We start from the raw sequence: 18035 nt of genomic DNA, 5'->3' as shown, positions 1-18035 counted from the left end.
CTCCTCATCTCCCTGCCCAGGGCACAGGTAGGTGGCCGGGGGCGACAGCCCTTGTGTCAGAGTTGCCACACTTCCTGGGGACAAAACGCTGCCTCGCTGTCGGGTGGGAGCCCCACGGCTGGACGCTCCCCATGCTGAGTGCCTCCCCCTGCACCCTGCAGGGAGTGTGCCCTGGCCCCACTCCTGTGCCCCAGCAAACCACCCCCCCCGAGTCCCCTCAGGGGGTCCAGCCCCACCCGCCAGTCCCATCTGAGCATCAGAGGCAGCTAGAGGTGCGGCCGGCGGAGGAACAGCGTGTGCTGTGTCCCCTGAACTGTGCTTTTTGTTTGTTTGGGGGCTCTGCTCTCAGGAATCACTCCTGGCAGGCTTGGGGGACCTGGTGGGATGCCGGGGATCGAACCCGGGTCAGCCAAGCGTAAGGCAGGCTAGCAGCCTCCCCACTGTGTGCTCTCACTTGCTCTCTCCCTCTCTCTCCCTCCTCCTCCCTCTCTGTTCTCTCTCCCTCTCTCTGTCTCTTTCCCTCCCTCTCTCTCTCCCCCTGAGCTGCACGTGAGACCCAGCTGTCTGACTTCTGAGCCGTCCACACTGTGGGGGAGGGGTGCAGGTGACAGAGGCCTCTGGGGTCTGTCCTAGCACTCTTGACCTGAGATCTCACTCCTCCACCTGCACCCTGAACCCTGGGACCCGACGCCACGCTGTGCCAGGCTGGCTGGGGCTTAGTGACCCGCGGCCCCGGGGACTCTGGGACCTGGACTTCCCCTCGCCTGCCATGGTCTCTGTGTGCTCCCGCATCTGTCACCACAAAGGAATCCTAAGCGGGGCTCAGGCCAGCAGGGGGACCCCGGGTGCGGTCCAGCCGGCAGGGACCCTGGGAGGGCCCTGGCCGGACGGGAGCTGGGCCCTGGCTGGCTGCACGTTCCCTCGCAACTGAGCCAAAGTGCCAGGGCCTGTTGGCACCATGCTGGCGGCACTGGCCGGGGGCAGGGGCGGGGCAGGGGCCACAGGCATGGTTCTCTCACTCGCCTGTCCCTCCCCTGACCAGAGCACAGTGGGCGTCAGCGGTCTGGACAGCGTGGCCACTGAGGCCATGTGGAGCTTGTCTGTTTTTCCACCGAGTCACTGGGGTGTGTGTGTGTGTGCGTGTGCATGTTCTGCCTATGCAGATGTGTGCGCGTGTGCACATGCATTGTGTAAGCACATACAAGTATGTGTACACAAACTGAGTGGGGGTGCATGTGTGCGTGCATGTGTACACGTGCATGTGTGCATCTGTGCATGCGTGTGCCCATGGTGTGCATTTACGCGTGCGTGTGTCCATGGTGTGCATTTGTGCATTGTGTGCATGAATGCATGTGTGTGCGTGTGTGCATGTGTGTGTGTGCGTGCATATGCGTGAGTGCATGCAGCTTGTGCCTTAATGTCCTGCCCCCCTTGTGTGGGAAGCAGCTTCTCTGGGCACCCAGCAGGAGAAGCCGAGGCTGAGGCAGCAGGACACGGTGGGAGGCCCTGCCCTGTGGGAGCACCTGAGCCCGCTCCTTGCTGGACTCCAGCAGGCCTGTGTCCGGCCCGAATGGGGCTCGTGGCAGCCAGTGTGGCATGTCTCAGCTCGTCTGGGGCGTCTAAATTTAACCTGCTGTCAGCCGAGCCGGCCAAAGGGCTTCCACGGGGGCACCATGCCAGTAGGGAGCCACCCGCACCCTCCTCCCACCACCCTTGTCCCTCCTCCAGCCCCTCCTCCCTTCCCCCACCCCCTCCCCCCAACTTATTCCTCCCCACCTTCCTCCCCTCCCCCAGCACCCTCCTTTCCCCCATCCTCCTCTCACCAGCCTCCCTCTCATCATCTTCCACCATCCGTGCTCCCATCATCTTCCACCATCCCACTCACCCTCCTCCCCACCCTCCTCCTGTCCTCCCCCACCTGCCCCGACCCCAGCCTGCTCAGGCCTGGAAACGGCATGGTGACTTAGCCTTCTCTCCCGGGGATATGGCCCTACAATCTCCTGTACCCGGTCCTGCTCACACCCACCCCGCACCCCACCCCTGCTGTGGTCTCCTGCTGGCCAGCGCCCCCTGAAACGCCCGGCCTGGCAGCCAGCGGGCTGCAGCCTCTTATGCAATTTCCTGCCACGTCTCAGCCCAGCACACAGGATGTGGGCGACTGTTGGGGTGCTGGGCGGCCGGGCCACACGAGGAGGCGATCCCCGGGCCTGGGGTCCTCCAGGACCAGCCGGGGCCTCTGCCCTGCCCGGCAGGCAGGAGGGGGGGCCCTGGGATCAACCCACCGGGGTGCAGTGTGCCCGGCTTTGGGGGTGGAGCTTGGGGCCTGGCTCGAGTCCTCAGTTTGCCCTTCTGCAAGATGGAGCTCTGGGGAAAAGTGAAACAAGCCAGTCAGCTGGGGCGCCCTGGGGACCCACTCTCCCCGGGAGGCCTCACGCACCCCCAAACGCACACCGGGAGCCTCAATCCTGGGTCCACTCAGGCACCACCTCCTGCCTTCCCAGGAAGGTTCTGCCCAGGGTGTTTCCCCGAGGACCCCCCATCGCCCGCCCAAAAGCTGCCCTCCACCCCTCTGTCCACTCACTCCCGGGGCCCTCCAACCCCCAGAAAACCGACATTCAGAAACTGCCAGTCCCGAGCCAGGCCTACTTTAAAATTATATTTTATTTCTTTTTCTGAATGCTTTTTTAAAAAAACAACAGTTCATTTTGCACGTTTTCGAGAGTCCGGCGGTAAGAACGGCGGCTCGTTTCACAGTAGTTTCCAGGCCGGGGCGGTCCTTATTGCTGGAGGCTGCAGGCCAGGGACTGGGACGGGAACCCCGGGGCGCCCACGGACTGACCCCGCGGTGGGGGGGGAGCCCCCAGGTTCCTCGGAGAAGGCGGGACTCGGGAGGGGCGTGGCCTGTGGGCGGGGCGGGGCCTGCAGCCAGGGGGCGGGGCAGTCAGAGCAGCACTGTCCCCCAGGGGGACCCAAGCCGGCTGCCCCCAAGAGCTCAGGGTCACCTACTGTCTGTCCTTCGACACTGCCACCCCCGCCCTGATCTCGACCTCCTGAGCCCCCTTTTTCCAGCGCGTGAAAGACCTGAGTGCAGAGAAGAGCCCCCTCCCCGGGGAGCCAAAGGGGAGTGGGGACCCCCTGGTTCCCCCCAGGGCTTCTCCGGGTGGCAGCCCCAGCCCAGCACACACCAAGGGGACCGGCAGTGTCCTGGCCCAGCGGAGGGGCGTCCCCAAGCACCAGGCGCCCATGCGGGGCCTCGGGCCCAGCGTCCACCCAGGACCCCAGGATGAGGTGGGGGCAGCGGTGGGCTGCGCCGAGCACCCTTTAAGGCGTCCACTACCACGTGGGGGGAGGAGCCGCGACCGCCTCCTCCACCCACAAGCGAGGGGCAGGGGCACCTTCGCGGCTTCCGAGGGGAAAGCAGTTCTGAGGGCAAGCAGAGAGTGGACATGGGCAGGGGTGCCCCTTAAAGCTCCAGGATGGCGATGCTGGGTGCCCCCGGCCGGCCCACGCTGCCCCACACCCCCCTCCCCAGCCCCTCAGCCCCGGTCCGGGCCTCGGAGATCTATCCCTGGAGAAAAGTACGGGATGGGGAGGGGGTCCCCAGCAAGGCCTCTCCTGGGGGCCGTCCCCGGCCCCTCACTTCCGGCAGCCTGCCCTGGAACTCCCGCTGAGCCCACCCAGGCCGGCAGGTGCACACAGGACAGACAGTCCGGACCCCCCACCTCCCAGGCCCACCGAGGCAAGTTAAGGCTGCTGGGAAGGGGGGGGCTCCCTGGTGGAGGTGCCCCTAGGGGAGCTCAGCCCTTCTCCATGGGGGGGGGCAGGGCAGGGGTGTCAAAGCGAGAGAGGGCGCGTTCGAGTCTGTGGTTTCATAGCTGAAACTAAAGAAGCGGCTGGTCTGGGGGTACCCAGCACCCCTCCACCCGGACCGGCTCCCCCAGCCCCATCCCTGCAAAGCTTGCAGAGCTGGGTGGAGGGGACCCAGCTAGCCCGTCTGTCCGTGGTGGTGGGTTGCTTTTTCCTTTAAATTCAGCTTAAGGCAAAAGTTTGGCAAAGCAAGTCTACGTAAGGCCGCATGAGGGAGGGGGGAGAGGCCGTTGGCGGGGGAGGGGGTGGGGGTCTCGTCATCACCCCCGACCGACCGGCCGGCCGCGGCCTCAGGAGGAGGCTGGGAGCAAATAAAGAGAAGTGGAGAAGCCGTTTTTCCGGGGAGCACGTTGCAGGGAGGAGGGGCGGGGAGGGTGCAGGGGTGCTTTGGGGGGCCGCGGGCCGCCCCGCGGGGGGCTCTCAGCGCCGTGAGATCGCCCTCGGAAGGTAGAATGGTTGTATTCTGCTGAATGGCCGGGGGTCCGCGGGGGCGGGGCAGGGCCGTCACCGGTGCTTGGGGGGGATCACCACCATCGGCTGCCCATACTTGGGCCGCCACATGAGGACCTGAGCGTCGTTGGCGTTGGGCTTGACGAGCGCGCTGGGCGGGATGGGCTCGTTGCTGCTCAGGATCTTGGGCTGGTCCTGCGCGATGGGCTCCCGCAGGCGGGCGCGCTGCCCCAGGGGCCGGCTGGGGTTGACCTCGATGTTCAGCTTCATGCGCCAGTGCAGCGTCTGCAGGATGAGCATGTCGTCGGTGGCCGTGTTGGTGGCCACCAGCCACGTGGTGAAGCTCTGGTTGCGGTAGATCTTGGTCAGCCTGGCCACGTTGCTCTCGCTGACGGGCACGGCCCACGTGACGCTGGGGTAGAAGTTGTCGTTCATGCTGATGATGAACTTGGAGTCCCTCCGGGTGGGGCCCACGATGGTGCACGTCTCCGTGGTGTTGCCGTACCAGGGGTAGTTCACGCCGTCCGAGTCACTGATGGCCTCGATCCTGCCCTCCTGCAGGTCCGGGAGCTCCCAGCTGGACCTGCGGACGGAGGGGCCACCCGCGCTCAGCCATCCAGAAAGCTCTGCTGTGTCCCCAGCGGCCGCCCCAGCCCCCAAGTGTGGGCCGGACACACCCACCCAGTGTCCTGTGGGTGCCCCCCAGCAGGGACTCCCTGGAGAGCTGCAGCCCACTGCCCACCTCCATCCCCGCCCCATTTCATTTACTTTCTACTCGGATTTCCGTTTCTCCTCTTAAGCACCCCTATTTGAGAGTTTTTTATTTATTCTGCTTTTGGGGTCACACCCCATGATGCTCAGGGGTTACTCCTGGTTCTGCACTCAGATTTCAGCCCTGCCGGGGCTCGGGGGACCATATGGGGTGCCGGGGATTGAATCCAGGTCGGCTGCATGCCAGGCAGAGGCCCTCCCCTCTGTACTATAGCTCTGGCCCCTGCACCTGTTGATGCAGGATCTCTCTCCATGTCCTCTCCTCGCGCTTTATTTTGCTTGCTTTGTTTTTTGGGGGGACCACACCTGCTAGTGCTAAGGGTTTACTCCTGGCTCTGCACTCAGGGCTCACTCCTGGCGGGGTCGGGGGACCCTCTAGGATGCCAGGGCTTGGACCCAGGTCGGCTGCCTGCAAGGCAGATGCCCTCCCCGCTGTACCATTGCTCTGGCATTCAACTCCCAGTTTTGATGGGCCGGGTCCCCACTGCACGTGCCTGCAGGCAGGAATAGGGCACCCTCTCCACTGTGGGACACAGCCTATGTCCTGGGACCCGACCAGGACAGCCCTCGGGAGCACCAGCGTGCGGGGGGGGCAAGGGGGGTCTCCTGGGCATGGAGCAGGCGAGTGGGCCCTGCTCCCTGGGGGCCTCCAAGGCCCAACCACCCTACTGAGGGCTTCCCGGCACACCCCGACCGAGTCTCAGACTCACCTGGGAGGGGTCCAGCCTCACCAACCCTCCGACACCTTCACTGTGGGGAGGTCCTGCCCCCCACCCCGCCCTGGACTAAGGCAGCAACTCAGGGGCACGGGAGTGGGGGCGGGCAAAAGCCCTTTCCTCCCCATGCACACTCCTCTTTCTCTGGCTCTCCGATACCGCCTAGAAGGGGAGAGAACTGCATGCCTGCCGAGCGCGCGTGTGTATGCAGAGCATGAGTGTCTGCAAGCGTGTGTGTGTCTGTGTGTGCGTGCCTGCCGAGCGTGTGTGTCTGCAGAGCGTGTGTGTCTGTGAGCGTGTGTGTGTCTGTGAGTGTGTGCGTGTCTGAGAGTGTGCATGCCTGCCGAGCATGTGTGTCTGCGAGCGTGTGTGTCTGTGAGCAAGTGTGTTTGTGAGCGTGTGTGTCTGTGAGCATATGTGTGTGTCTGCGGAGCATGTATGTGTCTGCAGAGTGTGTGCGTGTCTGTGGAGTGTGTGCATCTCTGAGGAACATATGCATGTCAGCTGAGCATGTGCGTGTCTGAAGCATGTGTGTCTGCAGAGTGTACGTGTCTGTGGAGCGTGTGCGCGTTAGCTGAGCGTGTGCAGCTGTGCAGAGCTTGTGCATGTCTGCAGAGCAGGACTGCTGGGCCTTGACTCCTGTGGGATGGCCCCCAAATCTGGGAAAATGCTCCCCTGGCTTTGTCCTGCTGGGGACTCGGGGCTGGCCCCCTGGGCTGGGAGTAGATGCCAGGCTGCCTTGATGGGGACCCCCCCACAAACATACACATACACAAACAGATACACAGACAAACACACAGATACACAGACACACACAGATACACACACAGAGATACACAGACACACACAGATACATAGACACACACACACAAATACACACACAGAGATACACAGACACACACACACACACACACACACACACAGACCCGCTGGTCTTTGGCCACATCACTGGTGTGAGACCCTCAACCGGGTCCAGACTCAGCCCCAGCTGCCCCAGGCCCCACTGCGCCTGCTGCCTCCTTGGGCCTCAAAGGTGCCGCCCACGTCCTCCTGTTCAGTGTCCTTCAGGCACAACTGGCCACAGGACATGGGGTCCCTGAGTGGTATAAAGCTGAAGCCTTCTCCTCCCAGGGCAAGGGGTTCAAGACAGGGACCAGAGGGGGAGACGGGCCTCCCTCAGGGAAGGGGTCAGCCCCCCATACTTCCACCCGCCCTCAAGGGACCAGAAGCAGAGGGTGGCAGGCTGGAGGCTGACTCCCCAACACACCCCAAGGGGTGCCCCATGGTCGGTCACCCACATAACAGAGCCCACCACCCACCCCTGCCCTCTGTGCAAAACCTCACTCCACTGGGTTTTTCTTTCTTTTTCCTGGTTTTTAGGCCACATCTGGCAGTGCTCAGGGCTTGCACTCAAGAATCACTCCCAGAGGTGCTGGGGTACAGTATGGAATGCGGGGGATTGAACCCGGGTCGGCAAGCTCCCTCCCCGCTGCAGTATGGCTCCGGCCCCTCCACTGGGTTTTTCTTAAGGGCCCGTGTCAGAGGAGGGGCTGGGGAGATGGCACAGTGGGAGGGCCTGTGCCCTGCAGGTGGCCGACCCAGGCTCAACCCCTGATTCCTGAGCCAGGAGTAACCCAAGCCTCAGCAGCTGTGCGCCCCCCCAAAAAGAAAAACCATAAGAGAGCAGATATGGGGGACAAGGTACCACCGGTACTTCCCTGGCACAAACAAATGCTTCATTTGGGGGACTGGGTGCACTGGCTAAACCACTTGCTATACACACGGCCAAACTGGGTTCCATACCCAGAACCGTACATGGTCCCCCAAACCCCGCCAGGAGTGGTCCCAGAGCACAGGGCCAGAGCAAGCTCTGAGCACTGCTGGGTGGGGCCCAAAGACCAAATAAATCAAGTCCTCATGGCCTCCGGCCTGAGTGAGCTCAGGAGATGCTGCTTCTAATCCCTGGAGAAGCCCAAGCATGTGCAGGTCAGCTGGAGGCTGAGACAGCGTCTTGCCACCACCCTGCTGCCCTCTGGCACGTCCCTGACCCCCCGGGGAAGGCGGACACCTCAAAGCTACACCTGACTCCAGGTTACAGACCTTGCACTTATATTTCACAAGAAGTTGGGATTCTGTAAAATCCTTTAGTTTTACATAAAACAAGAGACCAGAGCGATAGCAGAGTCGGGAGGGCGTTTGCCTTGCATGCAGCCAACCCGGGTTCTATCCCCAGCATGACAATGGTCCCCTAAACACTACCAGTAGTGATCCCTGAATACAGAGCAACGAATAATCCCTAAGCACTGCTGGTGTGACCCCCCCCCAGAAAACAAAAACAAACCCATGCATATCATATATTGGATGGAAGGGACAGTGGGGAGGGTATTTGCCTTGCATGCAGCAGACCCGGGTTCGATCCCTATGGTCCCCCAAGCCCTACTAGGAGTGATTCCTGAGTGCAGAGCCAGGAGTATATCCCTGAGCATTGCTGGGTGTGACCCCTCAAAAAACAAAAACAAAAACACAAGAGCAGGGTCAAGGGTCCCTGACCATGCCCCATGCGGTCCCCAACCCACACCAAATGAGTCACAAAGCCTCAGGGAGGAACTGGTGGTATCCCCTCCTGGCCAAATAGCCAACCACACGGCTTCCGGGGACCCCCTCTTCCGCCCTCTGCACCTAGGTCGCGAGGACCGAGAAGGCAGAGCTTCGGGGTTGCTTTGGCCTCTGCCTGATTTGAAGCCGTAAGCGAGGCGGGTTTCGAGGGGGAGAGGAAAGGCAGCCCCCAGCCCGCCAGGCACAGGATAAGACTCAAGTTCTGGCTTAGGGCAGCATCTTGGGAACGAAAGCAGGTTAGTTTCTCACACTGTGGATTCTACAGCTTTTGGGAAAACATGCCGCAGTCGGGCCCGTGTGTGGCCTGGCCTGGCCTGGCCCGCGTCTGCTGCCCAGGCTCAGGAGGACACATCCCTGGGCAGATGAGGGGTCGCCCCGCTGAGGCTCAGCCTCTCACCCCATGCGTCCTGGAGACCGGGTTGGGCACGCCCAGCGGCCACACACCACGTGGCGGGACCAGCATCCCCCACACTGAGACCAGCACCGGCCAGACCCACCTCCCAGCAGCGGCGGGAACAGGCCCTCCCAGCCGGTGTCCACCCTCCACCCTGACCTCTGCGTTCCCCGGCCTGAGCGCAAGGAAATGGTTCCGAGGCTCACGTCCGCTTCCCCGGCACCACCGCCGCCGTCTTCCACCTTTTGTCTGGGCCCGTGGAGGGCGGCTGCGGGTGAGGTTGCCCCCCCCTACTTCCTCCTCCCCCAGGACTGGAAATGAGGCTTCCCGGTGCCACCCCCCAGAGCCCAGCAGTGGGGGGCCTTGCTGGCCTGGGCAGGAAGCACCTCCTTGATTGTTCTGCGTGGACGAGGCCGGCGCAGGAAGCAGCCACGTGGTCCTGGCCTGTTCCCCAGGGCCGGCTGGAGCGTACCCGCCTCCCTGGCCAGTGGCTCCCTCGCTGAGGCTACCGGGGCAGGATCGGTAGCCAGCCTGGAGGTGGTCTTCCCGAGGCTGGTGCCCGCATGCCGGGAGGAGGTGGCCACAGGGAGGGGTCTCGACTCCCCGCAGAGCCCACAATGAGCTTGTGGAGAGAGACCCTCAGCCTCAGCCCCCTTTCACAGAGGGGACACTGAGGCACAGGGCGGAGCCCGTGCTGTGAGAGGGGGTGCAGCCGGTGGCTATCGAGGCCTCTCTCTCCTCTTCCTTTTTAAACTTTTGGCTTTTAGTTTCGGGGCCACTGCCAGGAGTGCTCAGGGATCCCCCAGGCAGGGCTTGGGGTCCACAAAGGGGCTGGGGTCACACCTGGCTGCGCCAGGCCAGCCCGCCCCTCCCCCGCCCTTGGCTGGATCCAGAGCCCCAGAGTGGTGTTGGCCTGGTTCCGGGGCCTCGGCAGAGGCGAGCGGGGGATACGCTGCCTGTCCCTGTCACTGGGGCTGGGGAGTTGGGACATCCACAGACGGGGCGTGGGTCTCGCCAGCTGCGGGGTGGCTGTGTGGGTCCTGGGGGGGGTGGGGTCCCAGACCACAGGGCACGGGCCACGAGGGTGGGGGTCCCCTCCCGGGGGATCATCTCGGGCAGGAGTCATGTTGGGGATATTCGGGATCTGGACTAAGGATTGGAGATTAATATTTTTAATCCAAGCCCAGGGCCCTGACGAAGCCTCGCCACCTGCCACCCCTCCCGTGACGAGTGTCGTGCTGGAATGTCAGGCCCTCAAGCCATCTGTCCAGCGGTTCTCAGCCAGGGGTGGCCGCACTGCCCCCCCCCCCAGGGTGGTCAGTTACGTGGCTCCTGGCATGGTGCCCCAGAAACTGGCATCTGCTCTGCACAACTGCTGCGCCCTGGCCCCCTCCCCCTGCCCACCCCCTTGGTGGGGGCCCCCTCCCCCTGCCCACCCCCACTCCTCCCTCCACACCACCAGCTGCGGCCAGAGCGATAGTACATCAGGGAGGGCACTCGCCTGCACGTGGCTGACCTGGGTTCAAGCCCCTATGATTCCCCAAGCACTGCCAGGAGTCAGCCCTGAGCACAGAGCCAGGAGTCAGCCCTGAACATTGCCAGGTGTGTCTCCCAAACAAACAAAAACCAGAAGTGCTGGTGGCCGGAGTGATAGCACAGTGGGTAGGGCGCTTGCCACGCATCGAGACCAACCCAGCATCCCATACTGTACCCGAGGCACTGCCAGGAGTAATTCCTGAACACAGAGCCAGGAGTAACCCCTGAGCATCGCCAAGTGTGGCCCAAGAACAAAAACAAAAATATCCGAAGTGCTGGAAGGATAGCCCAGCAGGTAAAGTTCTCGTCTCACCCACGGCCAACCCAGGTTTGATCCCTGGCGCCACACAGGGATCCCCGAGCCCCACCGGGAGTGACCCCAGAAAACAAAAAAGAACAAAAAAAGCCAGAACAGGTGCTCGAAGGGCTGCCTGGAACACACACACAGCCAGCAGGCACCTCGGAACCCGGCACCCAGCGCCCCTGACCCGCAAGCAGCCCCCAAAACAGGCAGGTGTGGCCTCCAAGCAAACAGAAACTCAGAAAAAGAACTTAGGGGGTGGGGCTGGAGCGATAGCACAGCAGGGAGGGCGTTTGCCTTGCACGCGGCCGACCTGGGTTCGATTCCCAGCATCCCATATGGTCCCCCGAGCACCGCCAGGAGTAATTCCTGAGTGCAGAGCCAGGAGGAACCGCTGAGCATCGCTGGGTATGACCCCCCCAAAAAAAACTAGGTGGGGCTCAAGTGGCACCACGATGCCCAACACACCCATGCCCTGTGTCTGAACTGGCACCTCACAGCCCCTCAGCCCCCGGAGACGCCCCATGAGTCCCGGGGCCCTGGTTCCATGTGGCCCTGCAAAGGGGGAACAAGGACTGGAAAGATCTGCCTTGGGGGTGGGGAGGGATCTTGGGGTCACACCAAGTGACAAGATCTCCGGGCCGGGGGTGGGGGGGTGTCGGGGCCAGGCAGCCTTTCTAGTGCGCCCCACCCATTCCTGGGGTGCTGGAGACCAGCACCGCCCATGGCCTTCGGGGGTCAATGACTCACCCCTGCAGACTGACCCTCTCACACCTCTGACCCTCTCTTAGGCCTTGAACGCTCCCCCCCCCAATCTCTGACCTCTGACCCGCTCCCAGACCCACCCCTTTCTGCTCGTATCCCATACCCTGACCCTTCAGGGCCACTGCCCCCAGGCCCTGCCTTGTCTCCGCACTGGGACACGGGGGCCCGAGCAGGAAGAGGGGCCTCTTCCTGGAGGGGACGGGACAGAGAAACAGAGAACGAGGGAAGGCCCCGTCTGCCGTGCCGGAAGTGGGTCCGAGGCAGAGGAGGAAGCAGCAGCTTCTCCTCCTGACCCACACGCCGGCCACCTCCAGTCTCACCTCGGCCGTGGCCCGCAGCCCTGCGGGCCTGGCCCCGTGCCCATCCTGATCCTCCCAGGAAGCCCCAGGGCCGAGCTCTGGCCCCAGAGTGCGAGTGAGGGGGCAGAGGGTCAAGTGGCCACAGCGACGTCCGGGACGGTGGCAGCGCCTGGCCTCACGCCCAGTCCCACTCGCCTGTGCCGCGAGCACGGAGCTTCCTCCCACCAGGAACCGACAGCAAAGGTCATCTGGGGGCCGCAAACACCTCTGCAAGCCCCAGGTCTGGGGTGAGGGGGGGGTGCAGAGGCTGCAGCCAGGCCTGCGCCATCCACATGGGTCTTGTCACCTCAGCCAGCGTAGTGCCCCCGCGAGCGTGCCCCCCATCTTCCGGCCCCCCAGCACCCATGCAAGTGTCCACCAACCGTCTCCTCTGCCCTGCTTTGGGGGGTGCTGGTCTCCAGGAACCCAGGGGAACCACTGCCCCCGCCAACGGGAGGGGTCCCGGTGCTCTCACCGGAGCGGAAGGATGTGTGCCCACACAGCTGGATTCACAGCCACTGGCCCAGGAGGGGGCAGCAGCCAGGCTGGGAGCAGGAGTGGGGGTGTCCTTGTGGGCACGCACCCTGGGGGCGACCCTGTTCTGCAGTCCTGGGGGCATCCCAGGCAGCCCCAGGCTATTTTCTCCACTCTCTTCTCCCCACCAGAACCAGGAAGTGAGGGGGACGGGGGGGGGGGGGGGGGGGGGGGGGGGGGGCACTGCCTGCACCAGTCTAAGGGGGGCGCAGGAAGACCTGGGGGCCTCCAGCCGCTCCTGGCTGGGGCTGAGAGGGAGCAAGCAAACTGTCCCAGCCGTGTCACCCCTCCGGGGGCCACCTCGAGGGCCAGGGGACCTGGCAGGAAAGATCCAGAATTCCAGACTCCATCACAGGAATCTCTATGTGATCCAGGAACATTCTGGAGGCCTGTGGGAGCCTCCCCGGCCAGGCCCAACCAAGCTGGTGGGGGCGGCCATAGCGGGTGGCCCCTGGCTCCCAGAAGAGGGAGCTGGACCCAGAAGCAGGCACACTCGCCCACCAAGAGCGTCCGGACAGCAAAGCACCCTGCACGCACCCCTCCCCAATTCCACTGTGTACCTCAAATACCAGAGACAGTCCAGACCCAACACAGGAAGGACGCCAACAATTCTGGGTACCCCCTAGGGTCTCCGCAGCCTGCGGTGCCCACCGGATGTGTGCGGTGGCCCCGAGCACAGCGAGGCCCATTCAGTCACCCACCCCAGCTGCCTTCTTGGCATCTGAGAGGCCAAATCCCGGGGACAGAGAGGGAAGGAGGGTCTAACGGTGTGAGCCCCTGCCCGAAGCCCCCACCCCGGCCCCCCAGCGGCTCCTGAGCCGTACTCACATGCCCTGGTCCCCATAGTGGTTGTAGAATTCCATGTGGCTGCAGGCCTGGATCCAGCCCACGACCCACGTCTCCTTCCTGGGGATAGGCGGCATGATGACCTGGGCCGAGGCCCGGAAGTGGGGAGTCCGGTAGCGGAGCACCACGCTGGAGGATTCGTCGATGCTGGTGGGGACGGGGTCGATGGACGCCTTCACATCCGTCACGGTGATGCCTTCCCGGAAGACCCTGGCCTTGTCCCCGATGCTCTGGATACAGCCCATGGCCAACAGCAAGGCTCTGATCTCCAGCGACGGCCCCCAGTCCCAGAGCAGACTGGGCATTGAAAGGGTGGTGGCTGCGGGACCCAGCGCCGCGGCGGGGACTCGGCTCCGGTCGGGAGGGCGGGACAGAGGCGTCTCCGAGCGCAGCGGGCCTGCTTAGAAATAAGGATTTTGCTGCATTTCAGGAGCCCCGGCGGGCCGTTCTCTGCTGCCGCTCGCAGTGGCTAAGAATCACCGATATTCTTTGGGTTTAGAAAAAAAGGCAAAAGTTTGGAGGTCAGTGGAGAATCATGTTCGCCGACGTCCCGCCGCTCCGTGCCTCCTGCGCGCCGCGCGGGGACCGCAGCTGGGAGCCGCTGGCTCCAGTCCGGGGGTCCTGCCGGGGGTCCTGCCGGCGCCGCCCGGCACGCGCGGCAGTCGGGAGCGCCCGGCGCGGCGCGCGGGGCCGCCACCCTCGCCGCGGGGACCCCGCTGCCCGCGCCCCGCGCCCGCCCGGCCCAGTCACCGGGCGCGAGGCTTCCGCCCGGGGCGCGCGGGGTCCGGCGCCCACCCGCCGCTGCCCGGGGGCGCGAGCCCGGCGCGGGCCGCCCGCGGGGTCCCGGGGGAGCGCGGCGTTGCGGGTCCCCGACGGCGCCCACTGGCGGGCGCGCTGCGTCCCCTCGCCGCTGTCGCCGCGGCCGCCGAGGACCTGGTGGGAGGTGGAAGGGACACGGCGCGGTCAGGGCCCGCCCGAAGTTGAGCGGAACTTTGCTGCGGGGGGCGCGGGCTGCGGGGCTGAGCGCGCGGCGCTGGGCGGTCTCCCCGGAGGCGGCGCCCCCCACCCCGCCCGCCCCGTCAGTGGCGGCCGCGCCGCGGCGCGCACCAGCGAATAATCGCCGCCCGTGACATCTCCGCTGACACCCGCGCGGCCCGGGCTGCGCCGGCAGGGCGGCCGGGGGTCCGCAGTGGCCTCCCCGGCCCGGGCCCGGGGCGCAGCGCCTCCCCGCCGGCCCCGCCGGCCGCGCGCGCCCCGGCCCGGGTTGCCCCCCGAGCGCGCGGCGACCCCCGGGTCCCCGCACCCGCCGCGGCCCCGCGCGGACCCGGCAACTTGGGCGCACGCCCCCGGCCGGGCGGGGCCGGCCACTCACCTGCCCCTCGGGCCGCTCCGGCGCCCGCCCCCCGCCGCGGGCACGTCCTGGCGCGCCCCCGCCCCGGCGCCCGGCAGCGTCCTCGGGCCGGGCCGGGGGTCGGCGGCGGCGCGGGGGAGGCTCGGGGCTGGCTCGCCCCCACCCCGCGCGCCGCCTTTATTTCACGATCATGGTGAGCGCGCCCCGCCGCTCAGCCCCGCCGCCGCGCCGCAGCCCCGGGCGCGCCCCGCGCCGCCCCGCTCTGCCGCAGCATCGGAAAGGCAACCAGGTCAAACTTTGCAGAAACTCGGCCCCGCGCCGGCCCGGCCCCGCGTCCGCCCCGCAGCCGCCGCGCGCGCTCGCCCCGCGGGGATGCAGGTTCGCCGGCGGCGGGCGGGCGCGGCGGCGGGTGCCGCCTCCTCCCCGCCGCCCGCCCAGCTCTCCACCCTCGCGCCCGCCCCCGCTCCCCCCGCGGCCCTGGCTCGCCGCAGCTGCCGGGGGCGCCGAGCCTCCGCCCCCCCCCCCCGCACCAACGACATTTCCTCTTCGGCCGGCCCCGGGAATCCTGGGTAGTGTAGTTCGGCCTCGGGCTCGGGCCTCGGGGGGCCTGGGGGGGCCTGCCCTCTGCCCTTCGGCGTTTGGGTTTTTGTTGGCTTGTTTGGGGCCGCACCCGGCGGCGCTCAGGGCTTAGTCCCGGCGCTGAGCTCCGGGGTCACTGGCCGGGCGGGATCGAACCCGGGTGGGCTGCGTGCAAGGCCTCCGCCCGTGCGCTGCCCTCTGCCCTGAGCGCCCACGGGTCTTTCGAGGCTCAGGGCACGTGGAGAAGAGCCGCCGCTCCTGGTCCCTCCTGCCGGGGGCAGGGGCTCTGCGCACGCTCTGCCGTGAGGGCCACACAGGGGCTGCGTTCCCGTCCCCCAGGACCCCCAGGGCAGGTTGTATCGCGCCAGGAGGAGGAATGATCAGGGGCCACCAGGCAAGCCCTAGGCCCCAGTGTGGGGACAGCACCCCCTGGCCCCCGACTGCCTCCACTCCCTCCGCTGTCTCCTCCACCTGCCCCCTTGTTCTGTGGTATTGGAAAAGACCACAGCTCAGCTGGGAAGACGTTGGCCTTCACGCAGCCAACCTGGGTTCCAGCCCTAGCATCCCATAGGGTGCCCTGAGCACCAGCAGGTGTGACCCCTGAGCTCAGAGCCAGGAGCTAACCCTAGAGCATCACTGGGTGTGGCCCAAAATCGAAGAGAGAGAGAGAAAGAGAGAGAGAGAGAGGGAGGGAGGGAGGGAGGGAGGAAGGAGAAGTCTGGAGAAACAGCTGTGGTGAGCTTTGCTTGTGGTAGATCCACCTCTATCGCCAGCACCAGAGACAGGCATGAACATACCAGTGCCCTGGATGATGCCAAGAGTGGCACCTGAGGGGCTGGAGCGATAGCACAGCGGATAGGGCATTTGCTTTGCACGTAGCCGACCCGGGTTCAATTCCCAGCATCCCATTGGGTCCCCCGAGCACCGCCATGAGTGATTCCTGAGTGCAGAGCCAGGAGGAACCCCTGTGCATCGCCAGGCATCACCCAAAAAGAAAATAAAGAGTGGCACATGAGAACCACCACACACACAAGCCGGAGCCATCCTCTACACTGCATAGGGCCCCCGAGCACCCACAGACGGTGATCCCTGAGCACAGGGCCAGAGTGAGCCTGAGCACTGCTGGATGTGGGCCCCCCACCCCAAACAAACCTTCCTGGGCACTAACCCCTGTGGTACTCAGGGAATTGGGGGCCCCTCCCACCAAAGGAGGGGGTCTCGGCCAGCAGACCAGACAGACGCAGGGCCTGGTGGCAAGAAGCTGCCGAGCCCAGCAGCAGAGAATTAAACTCCAGTTTCTTGAGGGGTTTCATGACTTCTGGGGTTCTCCTCTCCCCTCTCGAATCCCCTCCCCTCCAGGCCAGGCTCCACCTGGAGTGCTGCACCCCCAGAGCTGATCCTCAGGGCTCAGGGGGCCTCACACTGTCCAGAAGTGCTGCCTTCTCCCTGGTTCAGGCGCTCCAAGCCCGGATGTAAGTGCCCCTGGGGGCCCAGGCCTGCCTGACCCCAGACCTCAGCTCCATCTCTGTCCCCAGTGGGAGTGGGGTGCTCCAATGGAGAGACCCCGGGAGCTGGCCGGGCTCGGACCTGGGGGCAGCTCCCAGGGGCCAGATGAAGGCGTAAATCGGGGCCTCTCCCGACTCCCCTGGGGCTCCCCCTGCCTGCTCCCCAGCCCTGGGTTCAACCCCTGGTGCACTTTGCCACTGCTCCGTGGGGTTGGGGTACAGCCCAGGGCTGTCGCAGCCCTTCATGTAGGTTTGACGCACCCAGAAATCATAGCGCCAGCGTCAGCGGAACGGGAAGATCTGGGGGAGGCGCCCCCACACCCTGCCTGCCAAGGAGTCACCTGATTGGGGCGGCGGTGGATTTGGGGGGCACAGTGCCCAACCTCACGGAGATGGTGACCTCCTGGGGGCCAGCTGGGAGGCTCAAAGCAGCATTCGTGGGGGCACAAGGCCCCTTCACCACGGCCCAGAGGGGCTGTGGAGGCACTGAGTCCCACAGTGGACAGAGGGAGAGCATGGAGGTTCACAGCCCAGCATGCGGGAAATGACCCCATAAGTGAGCTGGGAGCATCCTCTGAGCTCCACCAGTGGTGACCCCCAAAGGGAAATAAAAGGAATTATTTTTTTTGCTTTTTGGGTCACACCCGGCGATGCTCAGGGGTTACTCCTGGCTCATGCACTCAGGAATCACTCCCGGGGGTGCTCAGGGGGATCATATGGGATGCTGGGAATCGAACCTGTGTCGACCATGTTGGCTGCGTGCAAGGTAAACGCCCTCCCCGCTGTGCTATCACTCCAGCCCCTAAAAGGAATTTTTTAAAAATATAAGACACACGGGGCTGGAGCACAGCGGGGAGGGCGTTTTCCTTGCACGCGGCCAACCTGGGTTTGATTCCCAGCTTCCATAGGGTCCCCCGAGCACTTCCGGGAGTAATTTCTGAGTGCAGAGCCAGGAGTAACCCCTGAGCATTGCTGGTTGTGACCCGAAACAAAAATAAATAAATAAGACACTTAAACCAAATGTAGTGAGAGCCCCAAGGTCTGGAAAGAGCCAGATGCACCCTGGTACCTTTGGGGCTTCTGATATGCACCGGGGGTGTAGAGGGGGACGAAGATGGGGGGACGACAGGCAGGACGCATGCCCCAGAGTGCCCGGTCCTTTGTGCCCCTTGCTTCTGTGGCCTGTGGCCCACAGGAGGGGCCTGCAGGAATCCCCAGAGGCGTTTTTCTGAGGGCGGAGCCTGAGCATCCCGTTGCCTGGGAGACGGGTTTCCGCCTGGACTGGCAGGGACCAGAAGCTACTGTGAGGCTGTGTCCACCTGGGAGGTAGGTGCCCCAGGCAGGACTGGACAGGTCTTCCAGAGACAAGAGGGGAGCCGGGCTGTGGGCCCCCAGGCCGATGGGAGTGGACTCAGCCTGGCCGGGTGAGCTGGATCCCTCAGCTCTGCCCTGCTGGTGCAGAACAT

The 18035-nt window shown here is 64.9% G+C and overlaps 2 protein-coding genes across 2 annotated transcripts in view; both read right to left on the bottom strand.

Moving 5' to 3' along the window:
* UCK1 (uridine-cytidine kinase 1) overlaps positions 1 to 18035 on the bottom strand; it is a 212146-nt gene that overhangs the window by 62872 nt on the left and 131239 nt on the right. The window lies entirely within an intron of this gene.
* Positions 4340 to 13489, bottom strand: FAM78A (family with sequence similarity 78 member A). The gene is made up of 2 exons (XM_056108852.1): positions 13117 to 13489; positions 4340 to 4900 (listed from the first exon to the last, which is right to left on the bottom strand). Exons 1-2 carry the CDS (start codon positions 13437 to 13439, stop codon positions 4372 to 4374), a joined length of 852 nt encoding a protein of 283 aa, XP_055964827.1. The 5' UTR covers positions 13440 to 13489; the 3' UTR covers positions 4340 to 4371.

Source organism: Sorex fumeus, unplaced genomic scaffold, assembly GCF_029834395.1.
Source record: "Sorex fumeus unplaced genomic scaffold, SorFum_2.1 ptg000233l, whole genome shotgun sequence".
NCBI classification, from domain to species: domain Eukaryota; kingdom Metazoa; phylum Chordata; class Mammalia; order Eulipotyphla; family Soricidae; genus Sorex; species Sorex fumeus.
The sequence above is the reverse complement of the archived record's forward strand: the minus strand, read 5'-3'. Positions and strand labels throughout refer to the sequence as shown.